This window comes from Kwoniella dejecticola, chromosome 8 (genome assembly GCF_000512565.2).
Source record: "Kwoniella dejecticola CBS 10117 chromosome 8, complete sequence".
In the NCBI taxonomy this organism is placed as follows: domain Eukaryota; kingdom Fungi; phylum Basidiomycota; class Tremellomycetes; order Tremellales; family Cryptococcaceae; genus Kwoniella; species Kwoniella dejecticola.
This window is the reverse complement of record NC_089308.1, coordinates 1,211,740-1,229,910: the sequence shown is the minus strand read 5'-3', so window position 1 is coordinate 1,229,910 and position 18,171 is coordinate 1,211,740. Positions and strand designations below refer to the sequence as shown.

General features: G+C 48.2%; 6 protein-coding genes across 6 annotated transcripts; 4 read left to right on the top strand and 2 right to left on the bottom strand.

Annotated features, from left to right (window-relative positions):
• Nucleotides 1–885: 885 nt before the first annotated feature.
• On the top strand, nt 886–3,150 carry I303_106742 (uncharacterized protein; the record flags this gene model as incomplete). Its single annotated transcript, XM_065969426.1, has 8 exons — nt 886–1,050; nt 1,391–1,432; nt 1,516–1,588; nt 1,707–1,794; nt 1,861–1,976; nt 2,086–2,217; nt 2,319–2,741; nt 2,942–3,150. 8 exons carry the CDS (start codon nt 886–888, stop codon nt 3,148–3,150), a joined length of 1,248 nt encoding a protein of 415 aa, XP_065825498.1.
• A 494-nt stretch (nt 3,151–3,644) lies between these two features.
• Nucleotides 3,645–4,482, bottom strand: I303_106741 (uncharacterized protein; the record flags this gene model as incomplete). The annotated part of the gene is made up of 3 exons (XM_018411872.1): nt 3,645–3,808; nt 4,077–4,158; nt 4,351–4,482. The coding sequence occupies 3 exons, from the start codon at nt 4,480–4,482 to the stop codon at nt 3,645–3,647; spliced, it is 378 nt and encodes a 125-aa protein (XP_018259073.1).
• Nucleotides 4,483–5,179: 697 nt separating this feature from the next.
• I303_106740 (uncharacterized protein) lies at nt 5,180–6,581 on the top strand (the record flags this gene model as incomplete). The annotated part of the gene is made up of 3 exons (XM_018411873.2): nt 5,180–5,278; nt 5,651–5,977; nt 6,462–6,581. 3 exons carry the CDS (start codon nt 5,180–5,182, stop codon nt 6,579–6,581), a joined length of 546 nt encoding a protein of 181 aa, XP_018259074.2.
• A 1,028-nt stretch (nt 6,582–7,609) lies between these two features.
• On the bottom strand, nt 7,610–8,689 carry I303_106739 (protein YOP1; the record flags this gene model as incomplete). The annotated part of the gene is made up of 5 exons (XM_018411874.1): nt 7,610–7,626; nt 7,721–7,894; nt 7,996–8,243; nt 8,423–8,505; nt 8,582–8,689. 5 exons carry the CDS (start codon nt 8,687–8,689, stop codon nt 7,610–7,612), a joined length of 630 nt encoding a protein of 209 aa, XP_018259075.1.
• Nucleotides 8,690–9,818: 1,129 nt separating this feature from the next.
• On the top strand, nt 9,819–12,312 carry I303_106738 (uncharacterized protein; the record flags this gene model as incomplete). Its single annotated transcript, XM_018411875.1, has 3 exons — nt 9,819–10,279; nt 10,391–10,704; nt 10,790–12,312. The coding sequence occupies 3 exons, from the start codon at nt 9,819–9,821 to the stop codon at nt 12,310–12,312; spliced, it is 2,298 nt and encodes a 765-aa protein (XP_018259076.1).
• An 886-nt stretch (nt 12,313–13,198) lies between these two features.
• I303_106737 (uncharacterized protein) lies at nt 13,199–17,437 on the top strand (the record flags this gene model as incomplete). Its single annotated transcript, XM_018411876.1, has 7 exons — nt 13,199–13,331; nt 13,442–13,627; nt 13,723–14,417; nt 14,491–16,605; nt 16,836–16,983; nt 17,121–17,287; nt 17,396–17,437. 7 exons carry the CDS (start codon nt 13,199–13,201, stop codon nt 17,435–17,437), a joined length of 3,486 nt encoding a protein of 1,161 aa, XP_018259077.1.
• Between the last annotated feature and the right edge of the window lie 734 nt (nt 17,438–18,171).

Here is an 18,171-nt window from a genome sequence, read left to right as displayed (position 1 = left end):
CTAAGCTTTGAAGTCTTTGCCGGTATCAGTACAGCGTAAAAGCAGATGTGCCTTTACTCTGATCATAGCTGGTCTTGGTAATCATCCTAGAGAGAACGACGGGCGGATGATGATGCACGATGACGTCCTGCTTGACTAACCCCTTGGCTCTTGAAGCTTTGAAAGCACAGCTTGGTCGCATTCGCCTGAAATTGGATTGGTTGAAAATCCCTCAGCAAGCGAAATCGGCAACTTAACCGGAATCAGTAACAGGCATCTTTACGGTATGGATTCAGTGAGAGCAACTATCCTCGTGTCTGACACATGTTAACCACGCGAGACAGCTGGAGGCTCGGCGCGTGCCGAGTAAACATAAAATGTTGGAAGTTGAAAACAACAACACAGCATTTCACAGTCATTTTCGACCAAACGAACGAGCGAAAGAAGAGTAGATTGACAAACGAGAGAATGTTAGCTCAACAGACGCTGGGCATGACTCAAGACTTCTAGAGATCCATTCCAAGTGACGTCGTAACAGCACAGCTATCTTCAGTCAACATTACGCACGGACCTTGTCATTGCCACAACCAACATCCAACATCCTACGACCAGCTTAACTTCCTTTGGACCGAGAATAGATGGTACATATAGAGAGAGTGTAGACATTGCTTCAACTTCAACAACACATCTCTCATTCGTTCACCATCTTCAACAGTCTCGACTACATATCGTCTCACAACGCTACTTTACCATCAGGCCAAATCCCAATCATTCCCAAATCCGCCCGCCCATAACAAAATACGGAAACACCAGTAGCGAGCAGACCCAACAACCCCTGCTTCCGCTCCACCCGTCGTCGTTCGCTTGACCCCTCACATACTCCCCGTACACGGGTACGCTCACAACATGGAAAAGATCAAGAACGTCTTCGCCTCTTCGTCCTCGTCGGCCTCGGCGAAACTGTCCAAAGCATTCAGATTCAATGGCGAGCGTAACATACTGAAGAGGACAAATACCAATGGTCTAGGAGGAGGTGGGAATCCGTTCTTGGATGGTCCAGTCCTAGAAGAGGTGAGTGTCGCTCCAACTTCGCCGTCGCGGTCGGCAAATCAGCGAAGAATCTGTAGATGCACATCCTACATTCCTGTTGAGCTCGCAGGGAACTAGGAGACGGTTATGAGAAACTTGGTTTTACATTTGAAACATCAGGCTGATTCTCAATCTTCCATGCCCTCACCCTCTTGCTAAAAATTCCTTGCAACTCCCATCACATGCATCCGCCCGACATCGTTTTCAATATCTCCCGAATGCCATACGATGATACGCTGCGGTCGACCTACTCTTGCTTCGATAATTCTCACCGACGAACATGCGCGCAACCCTTGATACGCACACCGATAAAATCAAACAGCCCTCATTACCTAAATCCCACCTCATCATCCACATAGTCGCCGTGAGTCCGCCTGCCTATATCGTCCTTGACACCCTTTCCCCAGTATTTGTAGAGACATACTCAATAACGGCGCGGCGTTCCAGATCTTCTTCGCGTTCTTAGCAATATGTACTATGGGAGCTGTAGCTGGATTCCAGGCCAAATGGTTCTCAGTCTGTAAGTTTACACTACCCCTCTCTTGACCTACACTTCACGAACGCCGCTACAACATCCTTGCGCTCTGTGCACTCTCTCGCTTATTCAGGCCCAGATGCTGATGTAATCCAATCTTCAGCTGGTGGCACAGGATTCGTTCTATTCCTACTATTGCTCTCCTTCCTCCTTTCGGCCTTCCTCATGATCGTCCCCATCGTGTATGACAGGTAAGTAACCATTTGTCCCACCACGAGAGATCATCAAGCTAAATATGATCCGGTCTGCGGATATAGATGGGACAGACTGAAAAGTCCGGCTAGATTTTTGGGTCAAACCAGATCCACTTTCATCTTACATGCATTCGGAACTTTCTTGATGCTCCTATCGGCGTTCATCGTGACTATAAGTGGTGAGTTTGGTCTCCCATTCATCTGGTCACACAGAATTTGAAAAAGAGAAGAAAGTGCTGACTTATGATCATCATCTCCATCGCCGCTGTCACCGTCACCGTCAAACAGCTTGGACCGCAAAAGGATGTAAAAACCCGGACGATGATCCCCATGCCGACCTAGGAGACGATTTCAAGAACGGCTTGAAAGACTGGTGCACTACCAAGAAAGCTTCAGCTATATTCGATTGGTTCGCTTTCGGTGTGTCTCATCCTTTCCTATCTCATTTCAATTCCACTTCCCTTATCGGGTGGTTCCTTGCACACGGAACTAATGTCTTCGTTTTTTTGGGTTGTTTACAGGCGCATGGGCTGCTTTACTGGTACTTACCGCCTTAGTATTCCGAAGGGAGAGACAACAAAACCGAAGGAGGGAACCGGCATTCATACCGCCCGAATCGAATGGCGTATCATACTCCAACATCCTGGCTGCAGATGACGAACGATATGCCGATAAGGGAGAATCGAATAGCGAGCTTCCCGCTTCCGCTTCGGGATACGATACGCCTGGTGGATATGGATATGCGAGACCGAATCAAACTCAAACCCAGACGGCTGCTGATTTGGCGGGCGGAGCTCTGAGTCGACCCAGTGTAGATGCATACGGAGCATTCGACGGGGATATGCCTGGAGCTGTGGGAGGGAGACACGGGTATAATTCTTCGGTGTCTAGTATTCCCGATGGCGGACAAAGCAGGACGATGCAGTTGGCTTATACGGATCCATGTGAGTGATTTTCACTGTCACTGTTTTCGGTCAACATATATTGGGACGCTTCATGCTGGTCAATCGACGAGGTGGGGTGTGATGGGATGGGAGGGGATGTCACGTCTTTCCATGTCTTGGCGAAGTGATTTCTGGCGAGATGACAGATCTCGAGATCCAGGCTGACCCGACAACTTGTTTCAAATGTTTCGCAATGGTAGACGCCCAAATCCGCGCATCGTTAATGAATAATCCCGCACCTCAAGCTGGATATACCCAACAACCGCATCAGCATCAGCACCAGCACCAGCACCAGCACCAGCACCAGCACCAGCACCAGCACCAGCACCAGCACCAGCACCAGCAGTCTCAACAGTTATATGGGAATGGCGGATTACCCAACCCACCTTCGTATGGCGGGTACAGGTAGGTAAAGGAGACACTACAATGTGATTTAGAATGTCTTGGAGATGATGGCAATTTACGAGATACAATCTACGACAAATTATGAGAATGGGAATGGACGTTTCTTGCTTTCCTTGAGATTGACATAGATCAAGATGTGTCATACAGAGATTGGCTGTATTGGTATGCTCACGAGAATGTCGATGTATTTTGTAAGATATGTTGTGCTTTACCGGAACAGTCTTTGTTCACTTGGCCAAGTTGGCAGTATTCAGTCGATCGGGACATGTTTTACTGATTCATGTTCATGATGGCTTTAATCGCTACATAGGCTAGACTGGATTAGAGGACTAAATATTGTGTTTGATTTGATTGTCGGTTCCAAATTCTGAATTCATTTTTGGTCTTCATTTTCTTATGTTCGTCGGACCATACTGCCTTCAACGACACAAACCCATCGCCCGGGTTGGGAGTCGAGTTGGGTAATTCAGTCAAAGGATATGCCCTAGACCCTAGACCCTAAACCCTCTTGTTGACTTCATCAGCGGCATCCCTCGCTTTACCAGCAGCGGATCCCAAAGCCTGATTCGCGTTCTGTCGAGCGGACTCGGCGGTCTCTTTAGCGCTTTGGGCGGCGTAGGAGGCTTTCGAGTCGATCTCGGCTTGAGAAGGGGTGTTTGCGTCTATCATATATAATGTAGGTTAATTAGTGATTAGTAAAAGTCATTGATCGATCTGAGTTGAGTTGAAGGCAGAAGGCATTTGACATGATACAATACAAGGTGATTGCAGATGTGTTTGAGTGAGATATGCGGATATGACTCGTATCCGTCCGACTGTGGATCTGGTGTTATGATGACGAGGTACGTATGTGGATTTGTGGATTTGGATAAAGATGGGCAGACAGAGACAGAGATAGAGATAGAGATGGAGATGGGAATATATACTCACTGACACTACCTTTAGCTTGTTCGGTAGCTTGTTGAGCGGAATCTAAACCCGATGCCAAAGTCTGACCGACCTTCTTGTTTACCTAGAACGAGAACGATAGGAGCGGTGTGAGTACGGTATATCGCAATTTGATTGATGGATTGGAGGGGAGGGAGGGAGGGCGGACGGATGAGGTGACGAGGGAGTAGTCATGACGGACGAAGGAGTAGACCTGAAGGATGGAGGATGAGAGACGAAGGAGGATGGAGGATTAGATAGAGAGCACTTTACTCACGGCATCAGCAGCATCCTTGACTGACTCAGTGAGTGTCTTAGACCTAATAGCAGAGGTGGAGAGAGCTCTGTAAGATACCCTCGAGGCAGAGAGGGAGTGGGAGAGAGTGGATGTAGCTCGGAGGAAAGACATTGTTGAGGTATTTGCTTCGTTATATGGATGCGAGTTCAAAGTAAGTTGTTACTGTATGTAAGAGGTACTGCAGTTGAAGATTCCCATGAACCATATATATATGACTGTACAGTACAATTGGAGCTGCTCGCTCGGTTAAATCTTTTTTATTGGAAGACACGACAGGTGACGTGACCTCATTCATCATCATACTACTGACTTTTCCAACTACGAAAGCGAAACCTTACGTTCGATTTGTATTTGCATTTGTCCTTTTGCCCTTTCTTCCTTATCCCTTTCTCACAGTACGTCCAGGAGCGAATATATCAATGGACACCCCTCTAATGCATATGAGATCCGTCGCATCATCATAATATAGCAACTCTGCCGCTGGTGAATAACTAAATCTCATCAAAACAACTGACGAAGAAGGTGAAGAGGCAATTCCGTCATTTGACTTTTACTTTTCAGGGAATGACGTCACGTATACCTTCACCAACGAGTAAACTAACTGGGTGGATGAGTTAATCCGTTGTTGGCATGCGAATATTGCCGGTTGAACGTGTATTCCTGTATTCCTGTATTCCTGTTGGATAGCAAATCCAGTCAGATCAGATCTATCTACTTGCTGCTCTTTCCATTCGATATCGTCTCGACATCTGAGATTACTTGCTCCAAACAGTCAGAAGTCAGCCTCATCACCACCGCCAACAGCACAATGTCCATCTTCCAGAGCGCTCTCGCGCCTTTCAGCGTTAAGGGGTTCTACCTCATCACCTGGGGTACTGCCCTCGGTACGAACGTTTGGAATACTATTGTGAGTTGGGTCGAGCGATTGAATACCTTACCTATCTTCGCATCGAGAACCGGAATGGAAGAGATGTGGCATGCTGACAAGTGGTTTATAATTCTCATCTCTCGTCACTACCGTCACTGGACTGAACTTAACTTTATGCAATGATCTGAACCATTTGAATCGATCGGAATGGAATGCAATATCTATCTATTCCCCGTGGTATCCGATCTTCTCGATCACAACGTTGTCTTTGATCATGTGATCATATCTCCCGTTGATTTCACTCTACCTCTACCTTTCACCCCTTCACCCCTTCACCCCTTCACCCCTTCACGCCTTCACGCCTTCACGCCTTCACGCCTCATTCCCGCACCCCGCTCATCGGGAGTATAGTCAGGCTACCGAACCTTCAAGACCCTCCCTCGCCAAACATTCGGTACTCTCCAAGCCCGACTCCAACCTCTGTACTTCACTTTCTCGTCCTTGGCCACCTCGACTCTCTTGTTCACTCACTTATGGTTCCACCCCGGCCTGATCTCTTCCCCCCGAGTCGAGCCGCACTGGGCTACTTCTGCCGAGGGTCAACAGGGCTTACTCATCGTCGCTTCCCTCATCCCTCAACTTCTCAACTTGCTCGTTGTCTCTCCCCTCGCGAGCGATATCATGTTTGAACGACACAGACAGGAGCGAGTTGAAGGTAAAGAATACGATGAGCCTAATGTGAGTTTGGCTTCTCCTCCTTCGCATTTTATCAAATCAGATTGAGTTCATTCGAAGATCATTCCTAAGCTTGTCTATCCTATCCTATCCTATCCTATCCTATCCTATCCTATCCTATCCTATCCTATCCTATCCTATCCTATCCTATCCTATCCTATCCTATCCTATCCTATCCTATCCTATCCTATCCTATCCTATCCTATCCTATCCTATCCTATCCTATCCTATCCTATCCTATCCTATCCTATCCTATCCTATCCTATCCTATCCTATCCTGTCCTATCCCATCCTATCCCATCCCATTCTATTTTGTTCGCCCCATTCTCTTCTATCTCTTCGCCTCATCCTGCCGAAGTCCGCTTCAAGGTTGAAGGTCAAACACTTGTTCCCACTCTCTATTTTGATTTCATCAAAGATCTACCCAACGACTCAACGAAATCGACTGACACTGATATTGGGGCTTTTATTTTTAAACCTTTGACAGGTCTCCGAAGCGCTCCAAAAGCTCAACAAGAAGTTCTCGCTTTACCACGGTATCGCCTCCGCGTTGAACACCGTCTCCTTCTTGGGTTTGGCAGGTCTAGGTCTGGCCGTTAGCATGTGAAGTAATGGGACGTGACTTAATGTGATGTAAATCCAGTCAGAAATCGGATTTGAATCACAGAATGAAGTGCAGTGGAGTGGAGTGGAGTGGAGTGGATGCGAGGAAGTCTGGGACGCAGACGGGCTTCTCTAGATGGCTTCATAGCTTGATGTGGTCGTGCTCGGGGGAAGACGAAGAGGAAGAGGAAGAGGAAGACGCAGAAGATTGATATCGTGGTGTTCGTACTCGTACTTAGTATCCAAGTATATACGTTTTATACGTTTTGAATCCCTCATTTTCACCTTGATCTGAAATATCAAACGACAATATACATGTATTCATCATGTGCACGTACGAGCAACGCCCGGAGCTTCACTCATACATTTTACACTCATCATCGTTGATTGGCATTTACCATTTTCTGTTAAGTTCCGGGCACGGGTGTAGTTCCGCGCACTTGTAAGCCTTGGTCTATGAGTCGGGTCTCCTTTTACGGTGAACGAGGTGGACAAAGTGGACGTGGTGGACAAAGTGGACGTGGTGGACAAAGTGGACGTGGTGGACGTGGTGGACGTGGTGGACGTGGTGATGTATGAGGGAACATGAACAGTAATCAACGATCCGTAACAGCGTCATTCCTAAGTTGTCCTCGAGTACGACTACCCAACGGGCATGGCTGAAAAATTATGAAATGACTTGATACACAGTGTATACGGTGGAATAATTAGAGATTAGAGAATTCATTTGCATCCGCCAAATATCTCACATCGTATTCTACTCTACTCTGCTCTGCTCCGCTTTACTCTACTCGATTACTTGTTCGTTCGTTATAAAAAGGCTTATGTGAGAAAAAGGAAATAAGACGGAAAATACGTTGAGATTCAAAATTAAGGCATTAAGTCTCGTATCGTCAGACAATTTCGGAGAAGACATGAAAGAAAAACTTCGGCATCGAAAAGATTATTCACATCGTTCAGGTGGGTGGTAAAATGGGTTGGGCGGAGGGATAAGGACGAAGAATTGAAGGCTAGTTCGACGTCATACACCGCTTAAAGGGTTTTCTCATCTATCAGTGGGAAAAAGGCGAAGTAAGCGTCACATGTCAATAAGCTGGTAGTTGAAAAGCAAAGTAAAGCAAGGCAAAGCTGGACTCGACTCACGCTCGAAGCTCGAAGGAGCAGTTGTACCGGCTGGGTTGAAGTTGGATGAGGTGTCTTTAGCGAACGGGTTGGTTTGACCGATGTTAGCTTGAGATTTGGCCTTGACGTTTCCGAGGACGGGTCGAAGGACGTTGTAGTAAAGAACTTCGGCACCTCGAGTAGCGGGGAGCATGACTACGAAGAGACAAAAACAATGAAAAGGTCAGCACGGTGATGTTCCTGGCTGAGTTGGGATCACAACGAGATACAAAGCAAGAGCTGGGAGGAGTACTTACGCCAGATGGTGAACAAGGTCTTGAAGACAAAGTACATGGGGACCCAGTACAAGATGGCTCTGACACCGAGGGATTCAGCGAGGTTGAGGGAACCGAAGACAACCCAGTAAGTCAACCATTGTTTGTCGTCGTTGGATTGGGGGGACTCGATAGCTTGGATAGAAAGGTAAGCGGGGAGAGCCCAGCCGATCAGGTTGGAGACTGGTTGAGCGAGGCCGAGGAAGTTGAAGAAGATCAAAACGACGGAGCTGCGAGTATTGAAAGATGATGTCAGCTGGGTGTTCCCCTCAGAGAATTTGCTAGAACAGCCAGCAAGCCTTTCTTCTTGACAACAGCCATGCGCGCAGCGCATGTGAGAAAGGGCCTTTGAAAGGGGTGATTGATATGACCTGGATTGCACGGGACGTAGGGAGAAGAAACCACTTACGAAGCACCCAAAGCGAGAACACCGTAAGCCTTAGGGACTTTGGTTTGTTGTTCGAGGTTTCTCAACAGGGGGTACTTGTTGAGCTGGCGAAATTAATTTTACTGGGTCAGCCTCTGTTGTGATGAACCTCGACGACGTGCATGCGGGACATAGGCTTACCTCGGCATCAAGAGCATTGACTTGACCAGTAGCGAATCTGGAAGCTTGTTGGGTGTATGGGTGGTTCAAGAAGTTTTGTTTGATCTGTTGGGATTGAGGGGCGGACATCTGTAAGTCAATTCGAGCACAACGCGGCGTGTCAGCATATTGAAAACAATCAGTGGAAGGGCCACGCTTCGGAAGCGAGAGCAAGAGCCGCTAGAAGCAGTATTTGAGGAGAGAATTAGGATGCCAGGCTTAGACGTCGTTAAGATGTACCAGCGCAAGTACAGTCGAACATGGTGAAGAATAAGGAGGATGACGTATCATGCCATGCCTTATCATTCAACGACATGCAAACCTCTCCTCTTATCTCTCGCATCGTCAAGCATGCTTTGAACAGAAGGGCATATGGCACTCACTTTGTCTGATGTTCTTCTCTGCTTGTCTGAGGTTAGTAAGACGGTGGATGTATATAGTTGTTACTTGTTGAAATGGAAAATCAAGGTGAAGACAGAATAGATACGTGGGTAGAACAGGGATGGGATGCGAAAGGGTGATTGGTGGGAGACGACCTTTTGCGCGACTGTGCTCTGATTGCATGAGCATGTCGTCATACAGTTTTTCCCAATGACAGCACATCAATCAGTCAACCAAGTGTGCCACATCCCTACGTCATTTTTGGGTTAAATTCGGTGTTTACGTTTTCCCGCTTCATTCCTTTTTCCCTTTTGCGCTCTGGCTTTTCTCGTGCCTATTCGTGAGACTCTTCATGGGCTATAGGCGTGCTGGGATGTGCTCAGGGTCTTCGGACAATTCGCCTGGCCAAGAGAAATGAGGTCGCGTCTGGTTATTCTATTGTTGTGACAATATTTACGTGTTCGACTTCGTCCCATCCACATATTTTTCACTTTTCCTTGTTGTAGAGCTTTCACCTCGTCAGTAGAATTTTGGCATCTTCCTCAAACGTCGACTCTGCTATCTCTTCTGTTCTTGTCAGCCTGGCCTAGAATCTCGTTGCTGGACAACAATCATCTTTCCAACTCTTTCCAACGCGGATCCTTCTAATCCCATCTTGTCGGTACCTCCACCTTTTGTGTCTCAGACGTGTCACCGGACCATCTTTGTCAACATCAATCTCAATTTTTCCTCTTGTGGTGTCGACACTCAATCCTACATTAGACATTAGACGTTGCAATTCTGCTGGAATCCGCACATCGTACAGTGCTTCAATAACAGAACCTGCTCTCAGCTACCGATGCTCGATTCACCTCGTCTCCGATCCCCCTCTCTCGGTCCACCGAACGAAAAAGGCTTACCGACAGGCAATGGCAAGCGTCGATCCGGCTTGAAATCTCGAGGGACCCAATTACTGGCATTGCGATTCGGCTGGGTGGTATTGGTAATTTGGTTCGAAGTTGGGGATTTCTTCCATTCCCTCTCGACATGTCGATTCCCCGATTCGACATTACGCCGGTCCAACCCTCATCTGAAAGAAGCTCCTACACATGTAGTATTACTGGCAGATCCGCATGTACCCCATCCGGTGCTCTCATATCCCGGAGACAGTCGGCCGTGGGTCAATTGGCTGAAACAGCAGATAGATGAGCTGTTCATGAGGAAAAGTTGGAATGTGGTGACCCGGCTAGGAAGGATTGATGCTGTGATCGTCCTGGGAGATATGTTAGATTGCGGAAGAGGGGTGATGACTGATCAAGGGTGAGTGGAGATCTCCTTCTTCACCTCTCTGCACCTCGATATAATAGTCAGGCCCCATGAAGAAGCCTGATACAGGTGGCAAGGGTAGCGTTGACTAAAAGAATTTGACAGGTATGAGGAATATCATAACCTTTTCCGATCGATATTCCAACTACCTTCCAACGTCCCGATGCATTTCGTGCCCGGAAACCATGACATACCCTTGGGACCGAATCGACTGTTCTCTCCGCATGCGAGAGAAAGATACGCCACGCATTTTTCTAGACCAAATACCATATTGCCGATAGCCAACCACAGTCTCATCATGCTGGACGCGGTGGGTCTCGTGGAAGAGGATTATAGGCGGTACGCGGCCGAGATGCAATTTGGAGAATGGGATGGTGTGGAAGGAGGAGTGATAGAATTTGTCAAGGATCTCGGAGAAAGTGAGCTCTTCACTTCCGTCTTCACTGTTTAACGGACTGCAACAGCAAGCCAGACCGTCGAAGCTGATGGCAGTCACATCGTCAGATCCACTTCCTGGTCCCAGCATATTGATTTCACATATACCACTCGCACGGCCTGAAGCTTCCACTTGTGGACCTCTTCGAGAACGAGGCAGGATACTGAAAGGCGCTGGACCGGGATATCAAAATCTCTTAGGCTCAGAAACCTCGAAATTCCTGTTAGAAGCTCTTAAACCCTCAATAGTGTTCAGTGGAGATGATCATGATTATTGCGAACACAAACATCCTCAAGGCATAAAAGAGGTAACCATCAAGTCTTTCTCCTCTTCCACTGGGATACGCCGACCAGGATTCCAACTTCTCTCCCTTGTTCCACCACACCCAAGCGGATATGCAGGATTCCAATCGCACGCAGATCGACCTTGTCTCCTCCCCGATCAATCAGGTGTATACTACCGAGTCTATATCCCTCTTGCGATCCTGACACTCATATTCCTATTCGGTACGAACATACGGAATGCTTGGCAGAGATGGTCCGGTTCAAACTCGAAGAACGGCGCAGGGTTCTACGGCGATTTGAAATCGAGATTATCGCCTGCTTTACTGTCTTCCGAAACAATGCCTTCGAACTCAAACAATCTGTCAACACGAAGAGGGGTATCAGATCGACCGGTACCCCTTACCCTACCTTCACGAAAATCGTCTCAACAATTACAGGGTCTGGGAACGAGTTCAGCGAGAAGATTCACTTCGAACCCCTCGTCCGACGCTTTATCGACTATGAGCCGGATTGCACCTGCTTCAGCCCCCGTCTCACCTTTCGCTTCTCCCCGGATGTCCTTCGTCGATGAACGACCGACATTGAGCAACTTCTCGAGTGGGCTAGGCACGATGAACGAAGATGTTGAGACCGGTGGCAGTGGTGGTGTGGCGGGATCTTCACGAATGTATGAACCGTCGAGTCCCACGCCCAGCGTATCGCGGAGATCTAGTTACATATACATGAATGACAAGTCGAATCATTATCCGAATCAACAAGGGGGACCCGTCGAAACTCCAACAAGCGAATATACGAATCAATCGTATTTCTTGCCTTTACCCAATACGACCAATCAACCTACCGGACTTGGATTCACTACTCCTCTTGGAACCTCTTTCCCGCTTAGCGGGGTCGGCTCTAGCCTAGGAGCAGGAAGTAATTCTCATTCCCATTCGCAGACATTGAGAAGAGTCTCATCGTCGGCATTTTCTTTAGCTTCCCATGCTCAAGCACAAGGACAGGGGCAAAATGGGAATTTGATATCACCAGCACCGATAAGGCGAGTGACGATGCCCAGAATGTTAAGTACCTCCGAGTGGTCGACTGCAGCTTCGAAGAAAGATCAAACGCTGTTCAATTATGCGTTTGCGCTGAATACTTCCAAAGGAGGAGCAGGAGGTATATGGATCACAGCTAAGAGGTTCTTGGTCTGGTTGTGGAAAGCACGGAATGGGTTCGTGGCCAAGTCGTGGCGAGAGGCGTTCGCGATTGCTTGGCCGGCTGCGATAGTTTGGGTATTGGTGAATGCTCTGTTCTTCTTGGAGTAGGAAGCAGAGTGGGGTCAGGTCGATGCTTTGGGTGGGGCTTGTATATCGGACATGGACTTATACATGAATACATCAGCATTGTTCTATACGATACGCTTCCATCTGCATCTGCATATGCATATACATATACATATTCTAGATCACACCCACGCTCACGCTCATAACAAAGGAAACCCGAGGCACGCACTGTAGTGTGGTAAACGCGTCTCACGTGGTTTTTGGTCCAGTGTATGTTGTTGTGCGGGAAATAACGAAGAGAGATCAATGCATCAATACAGAAACACAGAAATACAAGATACAATCGAGATGCAGTAGATCAAGTATCTTCACCAAATCGTTGACATTCTCACACATATACATCTCAACATAATTTCTACTGAGTAGCGGTGACATTCGCTCGAAGCGCAGCAGAACATCCTCATTCGATTCACAGCGAAATTATAGCTCAGAGAGCTCGAGTACAAAACCCGATTCATTTTGGCTCTTTGCCCGACCCGAAGATCTACAGGACTCGAGCTTATCTCTGGCCAAGGCTTTGATATCCCTGCCCCCAACACTTGATATTCAGTGCAACGAGGAGAACGCAATCAAGACAGTGCCGCATGGATAATAAGTCGCATCGGGTGATCTGAGGGAGGCATCCCGATAGTACATTTGACTTTTATTGAAGAAGCTACCTCACTACCACGATCGATGAAAGCGGTTCAACATTCGACACAAGCAAGCAAGCATCTATCTTTTCAACGAAGCAGAAGCACGACCTCAAATACTACATCAATCTTCCGATACAGAACAGCATAGTACAGACGCCGACATTGATACAGGGACAGGCGAACAGGGGAAACTTGAGAGCGCAGAAGGCTAGCGCAGCTTCGCGTGCAGCAAGATGGAGGAGATGATTTCGAGGAGTGAATCGGGGTTGAAACCTAACCACACAGAATCAGGAGGGCCATCAGATCAGACGCAGGGGCAGAATCAGAGACTTCGGAATATATCTTCTGCTAGCTCTGCGGAGCATCGTAAGTCGTCCATCGTCGTACCAAATTTTGTCCATGACGAGAAGCAATGAGAACATTATGCCGAGTGCTGACCGTCGGAAATGTCTACGAACCACGTATGACTTCAATAGCTTCCTCGCCAGATCCCTCGACTCCTACGAACCCTATACCACCTAGCCAGAATCACAACGACGTGTTCCTGGACGTAGCGACGAAATGGGGTGGTGAGCACGAGACGAGGAATAATGCGGTCAGATCAAGTAGGATGATAGGTAACAGGATAGGAGTCTCCCCTCCCCCTCCTCCAGGTCCACCTCGTGAGTCCTTGCTCGCACATTATCGCGGCAGCTGCAAAAGCACGTCACACGTCCAGATTGAACGCAATTGCTGACTGATATTGGTAATATCTCAGCGTCGGACCCACCACCCCTACCGCCCGCATCCTCTTCACATCCATTCGCGAGCTCCTCTAGACCCAGACCATCTGCCAGATTATCATCGCTATCATCCCTGCGCAAATCGAATTTCATTCCTAGCAGACCATCGTCTCCTGCTGGACCACCTCCAACAAACGAGCTACCGCCTATACCTTCCTCTTCGTCGTCTGCTTCACCACCTCATCCGTTCTCAGTCCCGATGTCCGCCAATTCCTCCTCAGCTACATCATCAGAAAGCAGACCGACGACAGGCCATGTTCGCCAATTATCTCAATCTGGAAATGCCCCGACTGTATCTCCCAGATCCAGCTCGTTGTTCCAAAAACAAGCTCAGGCTGGTCCTTCGTCAGCAGGAGATAGTGGTTTGGGCACCCCGATCACACTGAACAAGAAATTACCTGAACAAAGTACATCTCATGCTGGACCTTCCCAATCGTCAAAACCTCCCCGGACACCCTCTCGACATCTTCTGCAGACCGCCCTGGATCTAGCGCAAAAGGCTGTAGAGATGGACAAGAATAACGATGTGCTCGGTGCTCTTGCCGCGTACAGGGAAGCTGTCAGTAGGCTCAAAGCTGTGATGGAACGGGTGGGAGTAGAGTCTTCTGGCGAAAAGAAGGGCGGAAGGAAAGGTAACAGTGAAGAGGAAGGACGGACTTTGAGAGGAATCGTAAGTATCATCAATAACCCTACCCTCAGGCTTCGGAATGCTTGAGGTCAAGCTCATCTTTGCCCCTTGATAGCACGACGCATATGTAGCTCGAATACAGCTGTTATCCTCATATGAGACGCCCAACTCCGACCACGGCCCACCGGCCGAAGCTGGACCCTCGACACGTCCAACCTCGATACAGCATTCCGCCCCGCCTGCTCAGTCCGCACATCCTTCCACATCTACCGCTACACTGGTCCCCCCCTCTCAGGAGAGTCAAGAGGGAACACCTCGGCCGTCGCTTGATGATGGCGGCATGACGGGCATTGGTAATTTTATGTTGACAGGGAATGGCGATCAGTCTTTCGATACGTCAGCCTCGGCTTCGGCTTCCGTCAGTCCGGTTCGCCCCAAAGCAGCAATGATCTCCCCACCTGTACCTCAACCTCAGCCTCAATCTCAAGCCACTCCACCGTTCTCATCTCTTCCTCCACACCTCAACAATTCGACACCCGACATCAATGGGGCCACTTCCGCACTGAGGGCGCCCCTGACATCGGGGGACTCCAACTCGCATCAGCGAGGATCGATACCGGCCATTGGTCTGGGTTATCCATCTTCTCCGCCGAACATGACCCGTCCTTCTGGTCCTGCTGGGACACCAATCAAATCGCCTGTCTCGTCCAACTCGCTAGGCGGGGATTCAGCCGGCTCACCGTCATCAACAAAGTCCAGGCTGAAAAGACCGAATCGACCTTCGATGGGTTTAGATATGGAAGCTGATCTGAGCGGTATAGACGGTATACAGGAACAAGAGGAAGAAGTGGAGATGTTAGCTCGCACGCCTCGGGAAGGTCAATCTCATATTCCGTCGTCGAAGACCGTCCCAGATTCCCCTCAATCTGCAAGAAGCATAGACAGACCCTTACCTCCTTTGCCGTCAAATTCAAATCTAGATCAGAACGGTCAACCTCTAATTACTAGTCGGGGCGCGAGTCTGACCGGAGCTTCGAAACCCCTTCCTACACCCGGTGCTTTGTTGGTATCACCCACTACTGCTCAAGGTACGATCTCACAGCGCAGACAGTCCCGTCCGCTATCAGGTACGCTGGCAACCATAGTTGACCAACAGCAACAACCCCAAGAAACTCAAACACATCAACAGCAGCAACCACAGGTAGCTTCGACTTCATCAGCATTCCCCGTATCTAGTTCTGGGTCCTCCATACGGTCTATTTCAGCGTCTAGTGGGACCAGGATAAGAGCGAAATCTCAACCTGGGCATCGACCAATTGTTGATCAACCTATATCTAATTCCGTCCCGCCTGTACCGAAGACTCGGTTGAAACACAAGTCGTCGTTCTCATCGAGTAGCCAATTGAATGCTGCAGGTATCTTACCCCAGATCTCAAGGCAGTCAGTGTTAGTGTCAGGGCCGACTGCCATCCAGCCAAATGGTCTGCGGATAGAAACGAATCAAGGCTACAACCAAGGTCATGTTCCTGCTCATGGTCAGGGATTAGCACCTCCAGCGAACATATCCAATTCGTACCGGACTGGCTCTGGAAGCGGTATAGGCGCTTCTCCGCGGTCGTTACCACCTCTACCAGACACAGCTATGACTCTGACCTCGACTTCTACCTCTTTCGGCGGCGGCGGCGGTGGCGGTGGTTCACTCATGTCTCCTGTACCGGAAACCCAACCTTCTGAGGTCTTACATCGGCCTTTCCACTTATTGCGGATTCTGCACAATTCGATGGATCCCGAGGCGGGAGGGAGTTATTTGACCGGTTCAATCCATATCTCTTCGGCAATTTGGTATCAACCAAACTCAAACTCAAATTCAAATTCAAACTCGAGGTCGGGAAAAATGTTAATTCCTCCACCTAAGATCATAGCGCAAGAAATCAAGATCAGGGTGCTGGAAGGGTTGATCTTGACATTTGAGAGTATACGAATTACAGGTCAGGGGTTATTGAATAATCAATCTATTCGGGATCATAGAAGAGGTTCCTCCTCAACGTCGACATCGATAACACACACTCAAACTCATGGTGCTTCTGGTGGACATGGTAATCACACGAAATTGGCTGAAGATTTCTGTGTGTCGCTGGATGAGCTGGACGAAGAGATGGATAATACGCATAAAGTCTTGAGCAAGAATGGGGTGGGCGTGGGAGCTTGGAAAGGGAAAAAACATGGTGGTGTGAGTGTGCGCTTTTACCTGTATCCTGTATTCTTCTTCTGTTCTCCCTGTCCTTAATTTTCTTTTGAGGCTTTTTCGCTTCGTGGCTCTCTAGCCTTGCGACATTGGACGGGGGATCACTACCTTCACCTTTCTTGAATACCGATTTAAATCCGATGACAGTAAGAGATCACTTAGGGCTGTGAGAGCTGATCATGGTATGTGCTTTTTCGGCGGGTTGCTATTAACAGACCACAAAATCTTGGGGATCCCGAATCAGTCGATCGATGGATAAGATGACTTCGTCTGGACGGTCGACCCACGATAAAAGTAATTTGGAGGGTACTGATAAGTATGTTGAACTGTTGGAAAGTTTCTGTATCGGTGCGCAAATCATCAGTGAGTGGCTCAGTGTCTAGGTGTTTCATCCTATCATCCTAATCTCACCGTCGGTGACACCTTGGTCAACAAGACAAGACGGGATGAGATGAGGGAATGCTTATATGATATGCTGATGTGTTCTTCTTCGGTCACAGATGATCACCTGTTAAACTTCACTTCGCCCTCTGGGGAATGCACATCGGCGTATGCGATCCTACCTGAAAAACCATATCGGAATATCGAAGCTCGCTTGAGGCGGATATCAGAGTTCATAGGCCTGATCATTGTCCCGTTTATCCTGGATGATCTCAAGCAGTTCTTGGTGAGTCGCTTACTATCCCAATCACATAGGCGATTTGTTGGTCGTATTGCGTCATGATGGCCAAATTCATACCATCATGCTAATAAGTTGATGTATGCGTCGTCGTAGCTACGGTATCTCAAGAGCGGTGTGAAATATCTAGAAGACTGAACGGGAACGGAGATTTACTTGTGCCGCGACAACTTGCAACAAAGCACATGCATCATACTCATCTGCGCATGTTCATCAACCAAGACCGTCATTTGGGGTTCATATTTGTCTTTTCTTTTGGGGGCTTTGACATGTAGGACGAAGGTTAGAGGTCAGAGGACGTCTTGAACCTTTAAACTTGCATCTTGCCTCTTGGGCTCTTGTATCAGGATTGATAGCAAACGAATCGAGTCAAGATGCATCTGCATTGCTGCACTGTTGCACTCTATGTACCGCCCAGCTAATGTCTGGTCATGGCTTTGCTATCCTCTTCCTCTTTCTCATTGGGCGCTCTCATGTTCATCAACGTCATTTTCGTGCAGCAAGTCGAGCAAGCTTCCAAATAACGCAATCTGTAGCCATAAGAAGAGTTAGTTACATCATGATACGGTGTGACTAATCGATCATTCGGAACCTTTAGCACAAAAAGTTTGAATCAAAATTCCGTATAACAGCAATCCGATTGAATCGCGCCCTTCCTTATAACATCAATGGAGCAGGGGAGACGCCAGGCCTACGATAATTCGCTTGTCTGCCTGGACATTATATAGGCACTTGCAACATGTAAGTCTGATTACTTACTGATCAATCATTCTTGATTGATCTTCTCATCGACAGGAACGACAAAAGTCGGACTGCTGCATACCTTCGGTGAGTATGTATCTACAGTACAGTCCTAGAAATACAACGCATTC